At 41.1% G+C, this 16641-nt stretch overlaps 1 protein-coding gene across 4 annotated transcripts in view; it reads left to right on the top strand.

Annotated features, from left to right (window-relative positions):
- Window positions 1–16641, top strand: part of USP28 (ubiquitin specific peptidase 28) — a 32662-nt gene that overhangs the window by 1727 nt on the left and 14294 nt on the right. For 2 of the 4 annotated variants that reach the window (XM_053451579.1, XM_053451577.1), the window contains exons 2-12: window positions 4792–4869; window positions 6323–6455; window positions 6992–7094; window positions 7463–7625; window positions 9298–9384; window positions 9740–9877; window positions 11374–11447; window positions 12067–12143; window positions 14355–14503; window positions 15465–15592; window positions 16187–16282. In XM_053451579.1, coding sequence (XP_053307554.1) covers window positions 4792–4869; window positions 6323–6455; window positions 6992–7094; window positions 7463–7625; window positions 9298–9384; window positions 9740–9877; window positions 11374–11447; window positions 12067–12143; window positions 14355–14503; window positions 15465–15592; window positions 16187–16282 — 1226 coding nt within the window. Of the gene's footprint in view, window positions 1–4791; window positions 4870–6322; window positions 6456–6991; window positions 7095–7462; window positions 7626–9297; window positions 9385–9739; window positions 9878–11373; window positions 11448–12066; window positions 12144–14351; window positions 14504–15464; window positions 15593–16186; window positions 16283–16641 lie in introns of all 4 variants that reach the window. The other 2 variants (XM_053451576.1, XM_053451578.1) reach the window with 1 other exon arrangement.

Below are 16641 nucleotides of genomic sequence, written 5' to 3'. Positions count from 1 at the left end.
AGAATTAATTTGGAAAGGATGAGTGTGTTAACAGTGAGGCTCCCGAGTGTGTGAGTGAGTGAGTGTGTTCACCCCAATCACACTGAATAAAGGGCTAGCAGACCGAATTCACTAGGGCAGCAGATAATATCTGCTTGAAAAGCCCTCCTTGTGCACCAAGAAGCCATTGGCTCTTCCTTTCCTCCGCGGAGGCTTGTGTTACGCACTTGTTTGAGCAACACTTTGATCCTCTATCAAAGTCTTTGAAGTGTGTAAATGGTGCATTGTGGGAGCAGCAGCGAAAAGAATATATCACGAGTTCTGGTTATCAACATACTTGTTGCACCATTTAGATAATAGTTCACATTATCAATTGCCATTCACAGTGTAGTGACTATTCGTTTATATAGTAGTGGAAAAGTAATACATTTTATTTTCCTACTTTGGTATTTCCCCATAAACTATAATTATATATATATATAATCTTATAACATCTGCTGCGTATGTGGTCTGCTAGAAGGGTAAAAAGAGGCCTCTATCTTTATAATGGTTATTTCCTCTGTACATACTGAAATATTATATGTCTGAATGAAATGTGGTTCCAGTAGACGAGCTGCTTTTTGGGTTTTATTTCTGTTTAAGCGAACTGTCTTCACACTGTTCACTTGTGTTTTTTATGTGGTGAAACTGACGTTTTGGTGGTTTGCCCGTTTCAGAAAGCCGATGACCTAATTTCTTTTGTTTTTGTTTTGTGGTCTTCCATGTAACGCTTTGTTGCATGTCGCCGGGTTTGTATTAGTGACATCTATAGAAAATTCAAAAGGCCAGCAAAGGCGTGAGAAGATTTGGCCTGTTTCTCAAATGAAATATGCACACAATGCACTTTTTTTCTTGTAATTTACATTTAGTGATTTTCCGTGATATACAATCAGTCGCAATGCTTTTGGTTGCTGCATGTTGATGAGAAGATTATCGTCGCGCTGGTCTAGTGTGCCGGGGTCAACGTCTCTCTCGGAAACATCCGTAATTGGATCGCTTTTATAAATCTTTGTCTCTTTACCTAATTAATGGGTCTGTCTTTGTCAGTTCTAGTTTTGTCAGACCCCTTTAATATATGTATCGTAAGAAGCGCTGTGTAAATTGTTTGCGCTATGTAAATAAAAATAATAACTCTAAATGGAATTTAATGGCGTGTAAGAATCGTTTGACCCACCTGGTGTGAAGACATCGAGACTGGTTGAAAGTCTGTTATTAGAACCATGCGGGTACCGTAACTAGCACGTTGCCACAACAGAGTCTTTGTGATGGGCTAGAAGATCTTAATATTAGATTCATAGTATTGGAAAATATCAGGTATGTTCTTCAAGACATAATTCACCTTAACGTCGAAGAGTGTGTTTGAAATATATTGTAGATACGAAGAGTGTGTGTTTGAAATGTATTATAGATATGTTCCAGATCATCCTAAAGGTGTGCGATGGGGTTGAGGTCAGGGCTCTGTGCAGACCATTCAAGTTCTTCCACACCAAACTTATCCAACCATGTCTTGATGGCAGTGATGTTCCTGCGTGGGGCGGGGGGGGGGGGTTCTTGCAAGTCGCATGGCTGATAGTTTGAGTAGTTTTGGACTAGGGGGGTTCTGCCAAAATTCTGGTCTGTCTCTTTGAGTAAGCAGTATGCTTTCCTGTTCAGACACTGCGGTACAAATGCCAAGTGCAAGCAACCGGCGTTTTCCTTCGGGGGTTCACCATGTGATATATAATAACACGCTTAACCTTTGCGTTTAACCTGTTGCCAGCTGGATTTTCTGTTTTGTTCCTTTTGTGTATGCATATAATTAATAATATACACAACTGCACCAATCACACTTTTATCTGTGACTATAACCAAACAGTAATTTACTCGGTGGTTAGTCTGTGTGTAAGGAATAATTGTTTCTGTGCCAGGCAAATTAATTGCATTGTAATCCTTACATTGTTTCATATGATACTCTTTAAACTAAGTGCAACAGCAGAAGCTCAGGCAAACCTCTTCAAGGGATGGTTTACCGTCTGATACCCTGTGTATGCACTGAAATATACAATCAAATTGATGTAGAAAGTGCAGCCCTGCAGCTGGAGTTTCCATCCTCCTTCTCTGTGGGATGGCAGGAAAGCAGTCGGTACAGGGTCTGCACAGGGGCACAGGGTCTGCACAGGGGCACAGGGTCTGCACAGGGGCACAGGGTCTGCACAGGGGTACAGGGTCTGCACAGGGTCTGCACAGGGGTACAGGGTCTGCACAGGGGTACAGGGTCTGCACAGGGATACAGGGTCTGCACAGGGGTACAGGGTCTGCACAGGGGTACAGGGTCTGCACAGGGGTACAGGGTCTGCACAGGGGTACAGGGTCGGTACAGGGTCTGAAGAGACGTCTGTAGTGGAGCTGACCGATGGTAAGTATGTCCTGTGCGCTGAGACTCGCTCGCCGGACACATTCTATAAGCAGAAAGAAGCTGAGGCGGGGAACGGGGCAAATGCAGAAGGATGGATTCTGCACAATCCCCTCGACCGCTTGTAAGGGGAGCACCGTGAACAGATACCATGAAAGATACAGTCCAGCCATCATAAACATATTAGTGCATATGATACAGGTGTGGCCCTATTAAATGTTCATGGTGCTCCCCTTACAAACGGGTGAGGGAATTGTGCAGAATCCATCCTTCTGCGTTTGCCCCGTACCCTCCCAGACATTGGCAGGCTGTGAAGGTGGATGGAAGGGCCTCACCATGGTGTTACATCTCGGGGCCCGAGTAGCTTCAGTTCAGCTCCCACAAGAGGCGAAGGGCTAAGCTGCGGGTTATATGTCTCCCTTTTTATATTTTGTCAAAGAATAATTCGTTGTAGCCCCGCAGTCGTGAGACACAGAAATAAGGCACTGATAAGTTTTAAGCAACTCGGTGCCAAGCGTGGTTATGTGAAACATGTTATAGAAGCATCAGGTTATATGGAAGAATGCAGCCGTTGGGACTCGAAAATAATGATGATAACACAGCCCTGATTTTAATCTCGATGTTGTCTGAGTGCTATTCTATAGAACTATACTATATATAATACTCTATTCTATATTATAATAGAGTATCTTCAGAAGTCTCTTAACCCCAAATACCACCAACGTTCACAATTAATGCTATTATATCTGTTTCTTTTTTAAACAGTACAGCTTTTTGGTTTGGCAGTGGTTTCTTATAAATAGACGTATGAAGCGCTTACTCGATCCGTACATAAAATTCAGAGTCCCCCAAGTCTGTAGACGTTGTAAATGATCACAAATTCCACATTCAAACAGCTGGCTAAATAACTTTTGATTCCATGTTACAAAAATAATTTATTAGTGAGTAATACATCTTTTGGCTTCGGCATTGCTATATCCGGGCTGTAGGTCGGCTCACCCGCCGTATGTGTCCCTGGAGGTGATAATAATGCGGGCTGCTGCGGGCTCCTGGATATCACCGCAGAGGCATCGGGTTTAGGCGGATTATGTTGTGTTTTGGTGCTATCCTTGCTGGACTTTGTGGTCTTTCTTATTCTCCATCCTCTTCCCTTGCCTTTTACGTTGCGTTTATTTATACAGATTCTGCAGCGCTTGTAATTTGGAACAGTGAAAATATGTTACAAAGCCAATCTAAAACTGGCAAAAACGTTCTCACACGTTACGAAACATTTAGTACAGAAGAAGAGGGCCCTGTTCCTTGGAGCTTACAATCTGTCGCATATCGGGTGTAGCCCTGTAGGCAGCTGTTGTGGAATTCTCAGCTAGTCTTTGGCAAGCTTTTTTACCCTGGCTGAGCGTCATGGGAGTTGTAATTCCACAACAGCTACATAGGTACAGGTCTTTTATTCTCAAGTAGACTATATTTTTCCCCATGTTTATGTTTCTAGCGAATGTTTTGTAGATGAATGTGAACAAGTTCACGAGTTGCAACATTGCGTTTACTGGACGGCTGACCTCTTTATTAAAAACATCTTTTTACTATGAAATGAACGTAGAGGGAATAATCTTTGACTTCCCCTGGTTTAGTCCTTCTGTAACTACTGTGTGGACACCGCGAGTGGAAAGGGATATTTCCGTCCCAAGAATGGCTGCTGGCACCTCATTGTGAAGAAAGAATGACAAACACAAGTGGCGTGTGTGGCTGGCCTTAAAATAGCGCATGGTGCTCGCATTCCCTTTCCTCCTTATATGTCCCACGGTATTTCCAGCCCTCAGCTGAGCGCATACTCCGTACAAGTTAAAAAGCGAATTGGAATCTACCAGCTTAAGTTGTTTAAGAGAACACCATTTATTCAACATAAATTAGTTTTGAAAGTCCTGCCAATCACGATTTTCCCCCCTTTTTCAGTTAATTTATACAATTTATGATCTTAATCCCAGAGGGCATCAAGTGAACACTCACTCTTACCGGAATACAGATCCATTGCTGCTTGAACCTTTATAATATTCTATGAAACATATTATTCAACGCATTTCATACGTGAATGTTATGTATTTTTGGCTTTGTTTTGTAGTAGGTGGTTGGTTCTAATAGCTTTGCTGCCCCTTAGGGGGTTTTTAAGCTTAATGAAAACAGGTTAGGGTACATGTTGAAGGACACGTGGGCTTGTTGTAAGGTCCCCCACCCCGATTAAAAGGTTTGATGCCCCTGCCCTTCTGAATTTGCCCTAAAACACATGAACACGGAGATAAAGGGCCCGGTTTGTAAGAGATTTGTGGTTCATGCATTTTGTTTTACTGAACATCTTGTACTTTTTTTTTTTTATTATTTTTTCTCAGGACAGTCAAATACTTCTAAACCAGTTGAAGGAGATTACAGGGATTCAGGATGCTGCCTTCCTACACGAAGCACTTAAAGTGAGTATGTTCATGACGTTAGGGGTATATTCACTAAACCATGAGTTTACAGATGAGACCTTTTCGTTTACACCCCGGCATTGCCCCGCTTCTCCTGCACTGGAAGCGCATTCGTCCTGTTTATCATAGAAATCTTTTCTGCGCTTGTTCAACTCACATAATTCTCGGCAAGCTCACACACGGGACCTCGGCACGCTGAGATCCATAAAGTGATCGTTAATGAGGCTGGGATAAACGCTCGGAAGGTGTGAGATGTGTAGGCTAGTGCATGTAGCGTTTTAGGATTAAATGTGATTAAATTTGGAAACTGAATTTGATGGCGGATAAGAACCATTTGACCAATCTATGCCGCCGATTTCTCCTGATGTAAAGACTCAGATCTTAATCTGTCGTTGGTCTTGTCTTATATTCAAGATAGTCTATAAATGCTTACTGTATTAGCCTCTACCACTTCTGATGGGAGGCTCTTCTTTTTATCTACCACACTCCCACTAAAGTAATACTTTCTTATTTTACGTCTAAAACTCTGACCCTCTTGTTTTAGACTATGAAATAAACTCCTGTAGCCTGGTAAATTCCTTTACGTGTTTCACATGTCCCCTCTCTTTCCTTAACTCTCAGCTTTACATATTGAGACCCTTTAGTCTTTCAATATTTTTTTTTTATCCTGCAAACCATTCACCCTCCTTTTGGTCTCTCCAAAAATGTCAATTATTCTGGAGATGGCGTCTCTTTAAAATATTAAAAAGTATTAGTCCCAATACTAATCCCTCCGGTGCCACGCTGGTAAAAAGTCCTTCTGCTTCCTGTCACCTAACCATTTGTGTTATCCATTCCATTATTTTTACACCCAAAGACTGCAGCGTATTAATAACCTTTTGGTTGTAGTATGCTGCTGTCATTGGTACGATTGCTTGGATGCCTTTTAGTGATCACAGGGAGAAATATGATTTCCTTTGGCATCATGAAGGATTTGGTTTTATCTCTTTAGGACGTTACTGGATAAAAGTGTCCTTTGGCACTTGGAAGGGTTGCGATTTTATGGACTTTTTCAGCCTGTTTAGCCGTGTGAATATATTCAGTTTGAGCCACTGGTGGGGTTACGATTAAAGATAATTTCTACAACATAGTGACAAACGTGAAGCAGTTATCTCGTACAGTAAAACACTTCATCTAACTGCTCCTCATTTACCGTTTTTTGGACCAGAATTGCTCTTTTTTTTCCCCCCAACCCGCGTTGATTCTTTAACAGCGAGGCACTTGATTTTTAACAACTTCAGGATAAACTGACATAATGGCAACGCGTTACCCGACTCATTATGAACTGAGTATTATGATGAATAATTTATGTTGGATTTCAATTGGAATAGCCATTGGCTTTATTTTTGGTAAGCCTTTTGGTGACATGGTTGTTAATTGAAAGTGTATTTATTATCCATTTTATTTCTTTCAGGCCAGCAATAACGACATCACTCGGGCAGTTGGCTTTCTAACAGATGAATGTGCCAAAGAGCCTGACTCCAGAGAGCCGGCAGCTGAACCGTCTGCCACCGGCGGGAGCGCCGCAGACCACCAAGTAATCTCTGGTAGGTGCTGAACTACACATTGCTGTCGCTGATGTATTTCCAACCAAAATTATTGCAATTATGTTATCAATAAATCAATCAATGGGTATGGTCCAAGAGAAGATGGAGCCTTTAGTTGAATACGGATCCTAATTTTAAGATTGAAACATTTAGAAAAGTAGCGCAGTTTCTGATCAAAATTATATTTAACCCTTTCTTTCTAGTTTGGTGCCTTTTTCTCAAGCACTTTACAAACTTTCCATAATTTTCCAAAAATTAAAAAGGCCCCCTTAGCGCTTACTAACGCAGAGATAAATAAAAACTGTCCTCGCAGGCCTTCCTTTCCAAATAAAATTCCAAATTTAGTTTTGGGATTGACAACCTACAAAATTAATCTGTAAACGACTAAATCCATGTATCCATATGGCCGGTATTAAAAACATAGGTCCATAGGTTGTATACGTGTTACCCGCTGGACCTGTTATATTGTTGTGAGAAGATGGCTTTACGATTGTCTCATGACCTGTCCGGTCTTATGATCAGTGTCCCGTTTTCAGGTGTGGACAACCTCATGCATGATAAGGAAGCTCTGGAGACGGCAATCGCTCTCAGCTTGCAGGAGGCCACAACTCATCCGCCGGATGGGGATGATGCTAGCAGGTATGGATTTTCTCATGGGGTCTTCTAGACTACTGTGATTGACAGGAGAGCCTGGATCGATTTGTTCTTACAAGCAGAGGCTAATGCTGAATCTTGTAGAATCTGTACAGGGAAACACATAAAGACGCATGACTTGTCCTCCAGTCCCTATTAACACGCGCATGGATAATGTATCCCGCAAAGCTGTAGTAAAAGAAATGCAGCAGAATAACATTAAATGCGTTGCCTTATAGATATGCGTTGTAGAAGGACCTTATCCAAGAGTATCATTGGCATTAGTATACATGCAGTTGATATGACCCAGTTTGAAATGTATGTTAGTTTTGTTAAAATGTAAGTTTAATTGGTCCATGAATTTTATATTTTAGGACTCATGAGCCCCAAAGCAATGAGAGTAAAAGCCGCCCAAAAAGGAAACGCTGTGAGGTTTGGGGAAATCCGCCCAACCCTAACGACTTGCGAAGAGTTGACGACTGGCCCGTAGGACTAAAAAACATTGGTAACACCTGCTGGTTTAGTGCAGTGATACAGGTGCGTCCCGACGTCTGCGGCTAAATCCTTTCAGCCGTGCAGGACGTTCTTATAAAGACTAACCTTTGAGTGCAAGTTTTTAAAGGAACATGCAGACCTAGTGAAAGATCCTGATCATGCGTATTTATATGTTGAAATCAATCTTTGAGGGCATGTAGAAACCCCCGCCAGTGCTGGACAGTGAGGATGTCACGTGAGTGCACGTATTAATGCATAAAATAGCTCAATGGTCCCTTTAAATTTTCATGGTGTCCCCCTTGCTAATGCACGGAGGGATTCTGCATGAGCCCCCGTGATATCCTTCCTGTCGGCCAACTCCGACACTAGCTTGGCGAGGGTTTGGAGGTTTCTGTGTGCACAGAAAGTGATCCCAACGATTTCAACATATAAATAAATGCATGATGGGCATATCTCATCATATCTGCATTCTCATGATTTTTCTAGTCATCTCCCAGCAGCGGGGTAGATCGCATGGCTTCCTATCACTTTTCTATGCTAGACCTGACTTTCTCTTCCAGTGGGATTGAAGAGTTCCCAAAGTATGTTTATTTTATTGTGTGTACTAATTACTGTAAACTGTTTAACACTCTGCCCTGTAGCACACACGCCAGTCCCCGCGTCGGCAGTTGCCATTTAACTCTGTAAACGCTGTACGATGCTCTGTGGGTCTGAGAGAAAATAGACGCGATTGTGATTAAAAGATGTTTTTCCAATTTTAACAGATAAGCTTCTGTTGCCGCGAAAGGATCCCTAAAAATGGATGACTCCCTTAATTGCCAATTACCCTGCTTGGTAGGAGAGCGATATTATCGTTGCAAAGACAGAAAACATTTAAAGTTTAGGTTCCGTGCTATTATTCCAAACTCCTCAGATTAGAAAGGCCGGTTCCGGCTGTTCAATTGCGGCGTTTACGCTATTAGATTGCTGAACAGAAATCGGAGCGGGCGTGAGCTGGATGAAAGCGAAGAGGTTGGACTTGGCACCGAGATACCGGCTTCCTTTTAATCTGAAAGCATGCATTAGGCTGTACGGTTGGTGTTAGTGGAGCGCAATTAAAATCCCGGTGTTTCGCTCGGATTCCTGGGTGCGTGTGATGAGAGTACGAGGCACAGCTAGGAATAAAGTCAGAACTTGATTGGTTTCTTGCTGTTTAGTAGCGCAACTCGCAGATAGAAATAACCCGTTCAGTTTGATCGGTTCCCAGCGGAGCCTTCTGCTGAGCTGTTATCAGCGACGATAATACGGAAACCTAAACTACCAATTAAAGCAAAGGCCTGTTTTCTTTATTTAAAACAATGAGGGTTACTTAAAGCCTAAGCATCAACAGAAGCGCAGTCAAATCACTTCAAGTTCCTCAGTGGCTAAAGATTTGGATTTTTACAGATTTCTATTTAATCTTGAACCTTTATACTTCATATAAGTCTTGTCTTAAGAATGTTTGTTTCTTTGTGCTGACCATATAGTTTATTTATTTTTAAGAAGTATAGGTCACTGTCGTATGAGATACGGATTAAAAAAAAACAAAAAAAACCCTGCAAGACTATAAATTTAAAAACATGATTTAATAAATTCCAATAAGAAGTATCCGTTTCTTATCGAACACCAAGCAGTCACCTTTACATCTTTTTGTCCGATTATCTTACATTATCTTACTTTTATATCTTGATTTTAGTCGCTCTTCCACCTGCCGGAATTCCGAAGGCTTGTATACAGCTACAGTATTCCTCGTGGCGTCCTGGAAAACTGCCGATATCGCAGTGTAAGTAACTACATGGTTGGGGAACATGTTTTAAAAATTCAAATAGTCAAATACATTGAATGTTACTATTGTATAAAGAGGTTCTGGCTCAAAGTTTGAAAATTGGTCTTTTCACCAGAGCAGACAGCTGATTGGTCCATTCAATTGGTTGCTATGATGATACGACCACTTTGTTCTCCCAATATCACTTTTTATCCATAACCTTGTATGTCTTATATAGCCTTTGTATGATTTGAAACACTTTTAATTTGTTTTAATAGTTCATTGACATCTTGCTCTGTTCTTAAGAAGTCATGTTTTTTTTTTGTATTTATTTAACACAATATAACTTAAAGTTTTTGCTTAAAATATTCAGGAGAAGAGGAACATCGCTTTCATGCATGAACTCCAGTTTCTTTTTGCCTTAATGATCGGATCTAATCGAAAGTTTGTTGACCCGTTTCCGGCGCTGCGACTGTTGAAAGATGCGTTTCTATCCGAAGAAGCACAACAGGTAAAGAAGAGAGGTTGCTGTTTATTCCCGATGGAGTGAGTGCTCCCTGACGTAAAACACCGTCCTGTATGTAACATACTAAAATCATCAGCTCTGAAATAAAAAAGGACGCGGTGGCAGGAAAGTGTTTGTCGCAAGAGTGTCTTAAAGGAACAGCCCTGTCAAAATATTTTTGCTGAGACTATTTCTTTAACCTAGACATCAGACTCCACATGCTTGCCTTCTGTGTGTAGCTGCCGAGAAAGTAAACGGAAGGAGCGTTAATCTCACCGGCACCTAGAATACAACAAAAGAATATAGAACGGAAACATCATTTATTATATACATAGGCGGACCGGTCGGGGTGAAGGAGATTATCAAGGTGTTGGGCTGATTCTCTTCTTGAATCATATGTCTGATGTATGATTTTGCAGTATGCCGTTCCCATTGGTTTCTCCTCTATTTTAGAGTGATGTTCACATTTGAAATAGCTTGTTAGTCTTTAGTGTACCTGCTTTGTAAGCTGGCAGAGCAGCCCTGAAAGCGTCTGTGAAATCGGTCTCCCCACCCTGTATAATGACGCTCATCCTATCTGATTTCCTATTATACTGTGAGTCAGCAGCTTCATCTGTAAGTCATAAGATAAAAATAACACTCTTGCGTTTATTGGCTGCTTATAGCATATGTGGTCATTTCCTTTGGTTATTTTATATGACTGGATGCATGTGGCCGGTGGAAATAGATGGATATTTTTCTGACTGATACGTACAAGCACAGAAGCGGAGTATGATGGCAGATAGGAATCATCTGATCCATCTCTATACCATTTCCCTGCAGTAAAGAACTCAAACTTTGGTCTTGTTTACATTCCCTCCCACTGTCACTTTTGCTGGACAGCTGGTCCACTTATCTACAACCCCCTCCACGGTCCTTAGCATTGGTCATAGGTTGACCCTTTTATTTTCTTTATTTAGAAGACCCACTAGCCAGCCAAATCTGCAAAATAAGACATTGGCTGTTCAGATGAGATAGGGAAGATGAAATGTATTAAAACCTGTTCTGCTACAAATTCCAAAAGCTCATACAGATGACATATCGGGGGCTCTTGTTACTAATTAACGCATTTATCTTGTAGGGTAGAAGTGCGGCTGTCACTTTCATGGGGTGACCCAAATCTGCCATTACAGACTTACTGTTTGTCTGCACTCACACCCAAACCGTGATAGATTTTCTCTGTTGGTGGGCTCACGCAGTGCGTATTGAATGTTATTCGTAGCCTATGGCTCGGTGTGTAAGCCGTCCCAAACAGGCTAGCATGTAATGTTAGTATGGAAGCCCAGGCCTCCACAATGTAGCCGAGTGCGCAGAAACCAGAAGTAGCGTGTATGGTCACAGGAACAGCGAAGCCATCACAACGGTGTATAGAAAGAAACGGTCGACTCTAGACCCAAGAATTTAACTAATCTGTATCCATCTCTAACCCAGTCCTACACTAATGCCTTGTTTTTAATTTGTAGCAAGATGTCAGCGAGTTTACGCACAAGCTCCTGGACTGGCTGGAAGATGCTTTCCAACTGGCAGTGAGTGGAGAGTGAGTATCCATCATCACCCGTTAGAAATCTTTCACAAAGATGACTTGCTAATGTTCAGCTGTGTTCACTTCATTCCGGTTGCGGTATAGTCACCCACCTTCTGCTGTGTAACCCCCAAAAGTCTGGTGGGATTTAAAAAAATATTTAGAAACTTTTAGATCAGGAAAATGAAGTCTCTCTAAAGAAAAGGCTTCAAAGAATTACTCGAATTGCAGATCTCCCTCACAATGAAGATAATTCTCGCGTTAGTGCATCCAAGTGCCAGCCGTTTCCCGGTACTCTTGTCCAAATTAGACACTGAAAGCATGCGAACAATAAACAAGAATACTTCCATGTCATGGATGATGATCAGTTTGAATATTTATATATAGATCAATGTGTGCTTTAGGAAGTTATGCTATACTTTAAGTTGCTAAAATAGCCATTCGTAAGATTTCTTGCTAATCGTTTCATATGCCACTAAATAAAAAGTACTGGCTATAGTAGTCAGATTATTTCTGAAACCGCATCAGTAGATGTGTTCCCTTATTATATGTCAGATAATGCACTTATTGGCATATGCGGTTTGATCTGATGGTTTATTTTTTTGTTTAATCTATGTATTCTTTTTCTCCATAGTAGCCAAAGGGACAAATCTGAGAACCCAATGGTGCAACTCTTTTATGGCACGTTTCTCAGCGAGGGATATGTCGAAGGTATGCAATCCATTCCTCTTATTTTAACATTAAATTAACTCGTATGGGGGTAAGGTTCTAATTCCAAGCAGGATTTAGCCGAGTTGCTGAATATCGGGGGCACCTGGGATTTAAATGAGTAGCGGGTCTTCTCCGGCACTTTGGGATGCAGGCTACCTGAAGGGGCAGTTTGAGAGAAATGTCAGGTTTAACGTCTCTTTAAACGTGTGACGGTGCTGTCATGCACGTTAATAGAACCATTCATTGTAGTTTAGGAAATGGCATCGGTTGTTACATAAATAATTGTTAAATAGCTGATGCTGCCATCTGTGCGCTGGAGGCAGAGACGATGAGAAGCTTCACGTTTGTGTGCCTTTAGGACAGGGTTCAGAGCACAACTTAATAGATTGTAAATCGTGATTTACTCATAAATAATTTTGAGCTCTGTGCCAATTTGGGCAATTGGACTGGCAAAAGAATTGTCCGTTTGCTCTGAGGCCTGTGACAAAGGTGGATGCGGTTGATCATGGTGAAGTTATTCCTGAGCAGCAAAAAGTGACTTACAGAGACATAAATTAAAATGATTTATTTACAATGCAGTGGTTTGGCATTATTTGTGGGATCCTTCGCTTGGTGAGTTCATTGTTTAGTTGGTTTTATCCACTATGCAGTTACCAAGCTAGAAAGATTGCACCATAGGTTAGATACATGCCCAAAATAATCCAGTGTTGTTAGTATGTTTCTGATGGTTAGAGTAGAAAATAAATACCAGAGCAAAGGAACAAAGTCTGAACATAAACTACCGTATTTGCTCGATTATAAGACGACCCTGATTATAAGACGACCCCCCAAAATCTGAATATTAACTTAGGAAAAAAAGAAAAAGCCTGAATATAAGACGACCCTAAAGGAAAAAAGTTTTACCAGTAAATGTTAATTCATGTAAACTATTTTTTTTAATAAAAGCTATGATTGAGAAAAATATATTTTTTTTGTTTTTATTTCTTGTATTTTCCAACCTGTCCCCCAGTTACACACATCTGCCCCCAGGCTTGCCACACCAATATGGCACTGTGGCCCATGATATGCCTTTTAACCCTCTATATGCCACTGTGCCCCATGGTATGCCTTTTGACCCCCTATGTGCCACTCTGCCTCCAGAAATGCCTTATACCCCTATATCCCATTCTGGCATTTAGGGGGTTAAAATGCATATTATGGGGCAGAGTGGCATATAGGGAGGTATAAGGCATTCCAGGAGGCAGAGTGGCATTAAGGGAGTTAAAAGGCATTATATAGAGCACTCTGCCTCCAGAAATGCCTTATACCCCTATATGCCACTCTGGCATTTAGGGGGTTAAAAGGCATATTATGGGGCAGAGTGGCATATAGGGAGGTATAAGGCATTTCAGGAGGCAGAGTGCACTATTAAATGCCCCCTTAACGCCACTCTGCCTCCTGAAATGCCTTATACCTCCCTATATGCCACTCTGCCCCATAATATGCCTTTTAACCCCCTAAGTGCCAGTGGCATATAGGGGTGTAAGGCATTCCAGAAATGCCCTACACACACACACACACACACACACACACACACACACACACACACACACACACACACACACACACACACACACACACACACACACACACACACACACACACACACACACACACACACACACACACACACACACACACTTACTTACCGGTGCTTCCAATTTCCTGCTGTATTGCCGGGGCAGCGGGTTGACGTCTCATTCCGCGGCAGCCGGAAGGAGGTGGAGTTGGCAGCGGGGGTTTGTATGCGTCCGTCGCAAATACCTTCCCCGGCTGTCAGACATCAGGAACTCTGGAACTCTGATCTCTGACAGTCGGGGAAGGTATTTGCGACGGACGCATACAAACCTCCGCTGCCAACTTCACCTCCGGAAGCACCGGTAAGTGTGTGTGTGTGTGTGGGGGGGCGACGACAGGAGGATCCAGGTCCCCTGCAGCGGTGCGGGGGATCTGGATCTTAGTCTCCTAATCAGACCTCTATTTGAGGTCTGATTAGAAGACGACCCCGATTGTAAGACGAGGGGTATTTTTCAGAGCATTTGCTCTGAAAAAAACCTCGTCTTATAATCGAGCAAATACGGTATTACATTTCCCATGCATTTAATTCTAAAAATGTTTGCATGTTTATTTACAATGTAACTTTAATTTTTTTTTCTTTGGAAATATTAGCAGATAGAACGTTCTCCAACATTGAGACTTTTGGCCAGTACCCCCTTCAGGTGAACGGTTTTAATAACCTGAACCAATGCCTGGAAGGCGCTATGGTGGAGGGAGAAATCGAAAATGTTCAGACTGGCCATTCAATGAAGTACAGACAAGAGGTTAGTATCACTTTAACGTGGTATCGTTCAAAAGTTTCATGACCTGTAATCTGTATATTTAAGATGCCGTCTGGGTTTTTTTTTTAAGCCAAGTTATACTGTGTAAATTAGATTTAACTGTGATTATTTACAATCCAGCTCTGCATCTTCAATCTATACTTATACGGAATTTAAGGATGCCCATGAGGTCCAAATTTGTTCAGATCTCTTTCAGAAATTCTTTATTACGGTTTAAATATCATAATTGTGAACGTAACTGCAAATTTACCTCCAAAGAACAGATGCCCTTTTTAATTTTTCTGGAACATTGCCAGTTCTATGGATAATTGGTGTTAGAGATTTGCCTCAAAACCTCATGTAGATTAACAAAATTACCATTAACTAAGAGATTGATTTTGTTTATACATTTGAAAATGTGTATTAGACAAAATAATTAAACACTGTTTTTTGTTTTTTCTTTTATATAAATTCACAGAAAAGGTACTGTTTCATGTAGCGTATTCTCCTTGGCGTTCAGGCTGTTTGTATTTATAATCCATGTATTGTCGTCTTAAAGTAACCTCTAAATATATAATACGTATTTTGAAACAGTATATCCTATACAGTGTTTATTTAATGGGCACGGGGGGGGGTTGCTAATTTACAAATCATTAGGAGTGTCAAAAGGTCCATAACGTGATACGAATATTAAAATGATAAATACAGAAATATCAGCCTGTTGTCGATTTGTGAGAAAATCCCAATCAAACTTAATTTGCGATTCCTGTGGGATTTTTGTATTATTTACAATAATATGAATCTAATTTCCGACACTGAAAACATTCAGATCTATGTGCCTTGTATTGGTGTTGCAGAGATTGATACGTTCTAGCAAGGACCTCGGCTTTTCACTTCTGATGCATACGTGTTTGATATGTTCTGTTGCGATTCTTTATGCTTTACAGTGTTTTGTTTGTTGCAGCGCTGGTTTACAAAACTTCCTCCCGTTCTGACCTTTGAGCTTTCCCGATTTGAATATAATCAGTCTTTGGGGCAACCAGAAAAGATCCACAACAAACTTGAATTTCCTGAGATTATTTACATGGACAGGTGAGTGAAAGTGGTTTGTGATCTCTCAGCTCAACAGAGAAGAACTGATAACTTTCAGGCCAGAGACTAGGACTGCATAGGAGGACTGTAGAACGTATCCATCCATGGTGTAAATAGTCACACCACCAGCTGGCTTTATCCGGAATCACAAAAAATAAAATATATATATACATACTGAAGCACTTGTCACCTTGTTCTGTTGCTTCTATCCTCAATGTGTTCCCCGGGGTTTACTTAATAAGTCAGAGCTTTGGTTTGGCCCACTGTTGTGACTGCTGCATCTTCCTTTCTTGTGCATTGCTTGTGATGACTAAAATCTTCTTCTCTGAAATGTTAGGCAAAATAAATATTCTCTTACCCTAAAAGAATGTTAGATGAATGTTACCTGGTTCTAGATTGGAAAGATCTAAAAAGTTCTACCCATCAGCAGTCATAAGATAAGTTAGATGCCTGCTCAACGTTAGTGTCTCTATTGTTACAAACCTTGTATAAGAAGGTAACTTTTTATACATAAGCCCAAGTCATTTGAATCTCTGCTTCATGTCTGTGTATTAAATCCGAAACCTCACTATTTATCCAAACCTCCGATTCCAGGTACCTGTACAAAAACAAAGAGCTCATGAGGAAAAAGAGAGAGGAATCCCAAAAATTGAAAGAACACATTGATTACTTGTACCAGAAGCTCGAAAGGTAAGTTTTATTCAGATATGCCAGAAAAAAATGCAAATATGTAGCTGTCTCTTTTTGCTTTTCAATGCACCATTCAAGCAAATACATTGTTTTTTTCGGAGAACATAGCCCAGGTGTAAGCTCAAAACACACGGCTATCTTCTCACCGTAAGAAACGTAATGTACGATGCATGCGATCCATATTCAGGACTGGAGATCTCCTGTTTGCCCAAAGTCTCAACTGAGTGTGTCTGTAGACCATTGATTCAAGCTACAGGATACAAAGTATAGTTAATAATAAATGCGTTGTAGCCATCAGCTGTAGTTGAAGTGAAACGAATTTGGTTCTTTGTTAGGCTGCGTAAGAGATGGGTGAGAGA

Source organism: Spea bombifrons, chromosome 12 (genome assembly GCF_027358695.1).
Source record: "Spea bombifrons isolate aSpeBom1 chromosome 12, aSpeBom1.2.pri, whole genome shotgun sequence".
In the NCBI taxonomy this organism is placed as follows: domain Eukaryota; kingdom Metazoa; phylum Chordata; class Amphibia; order Anura; family Pelobatidae; genus Spea; species Spea bombifrons.
The sequence above is the reverse complement of the archived record's forward strand: the minus strand, read 5'-3'. Positions and strand labels throughout refer to the sequence as shown.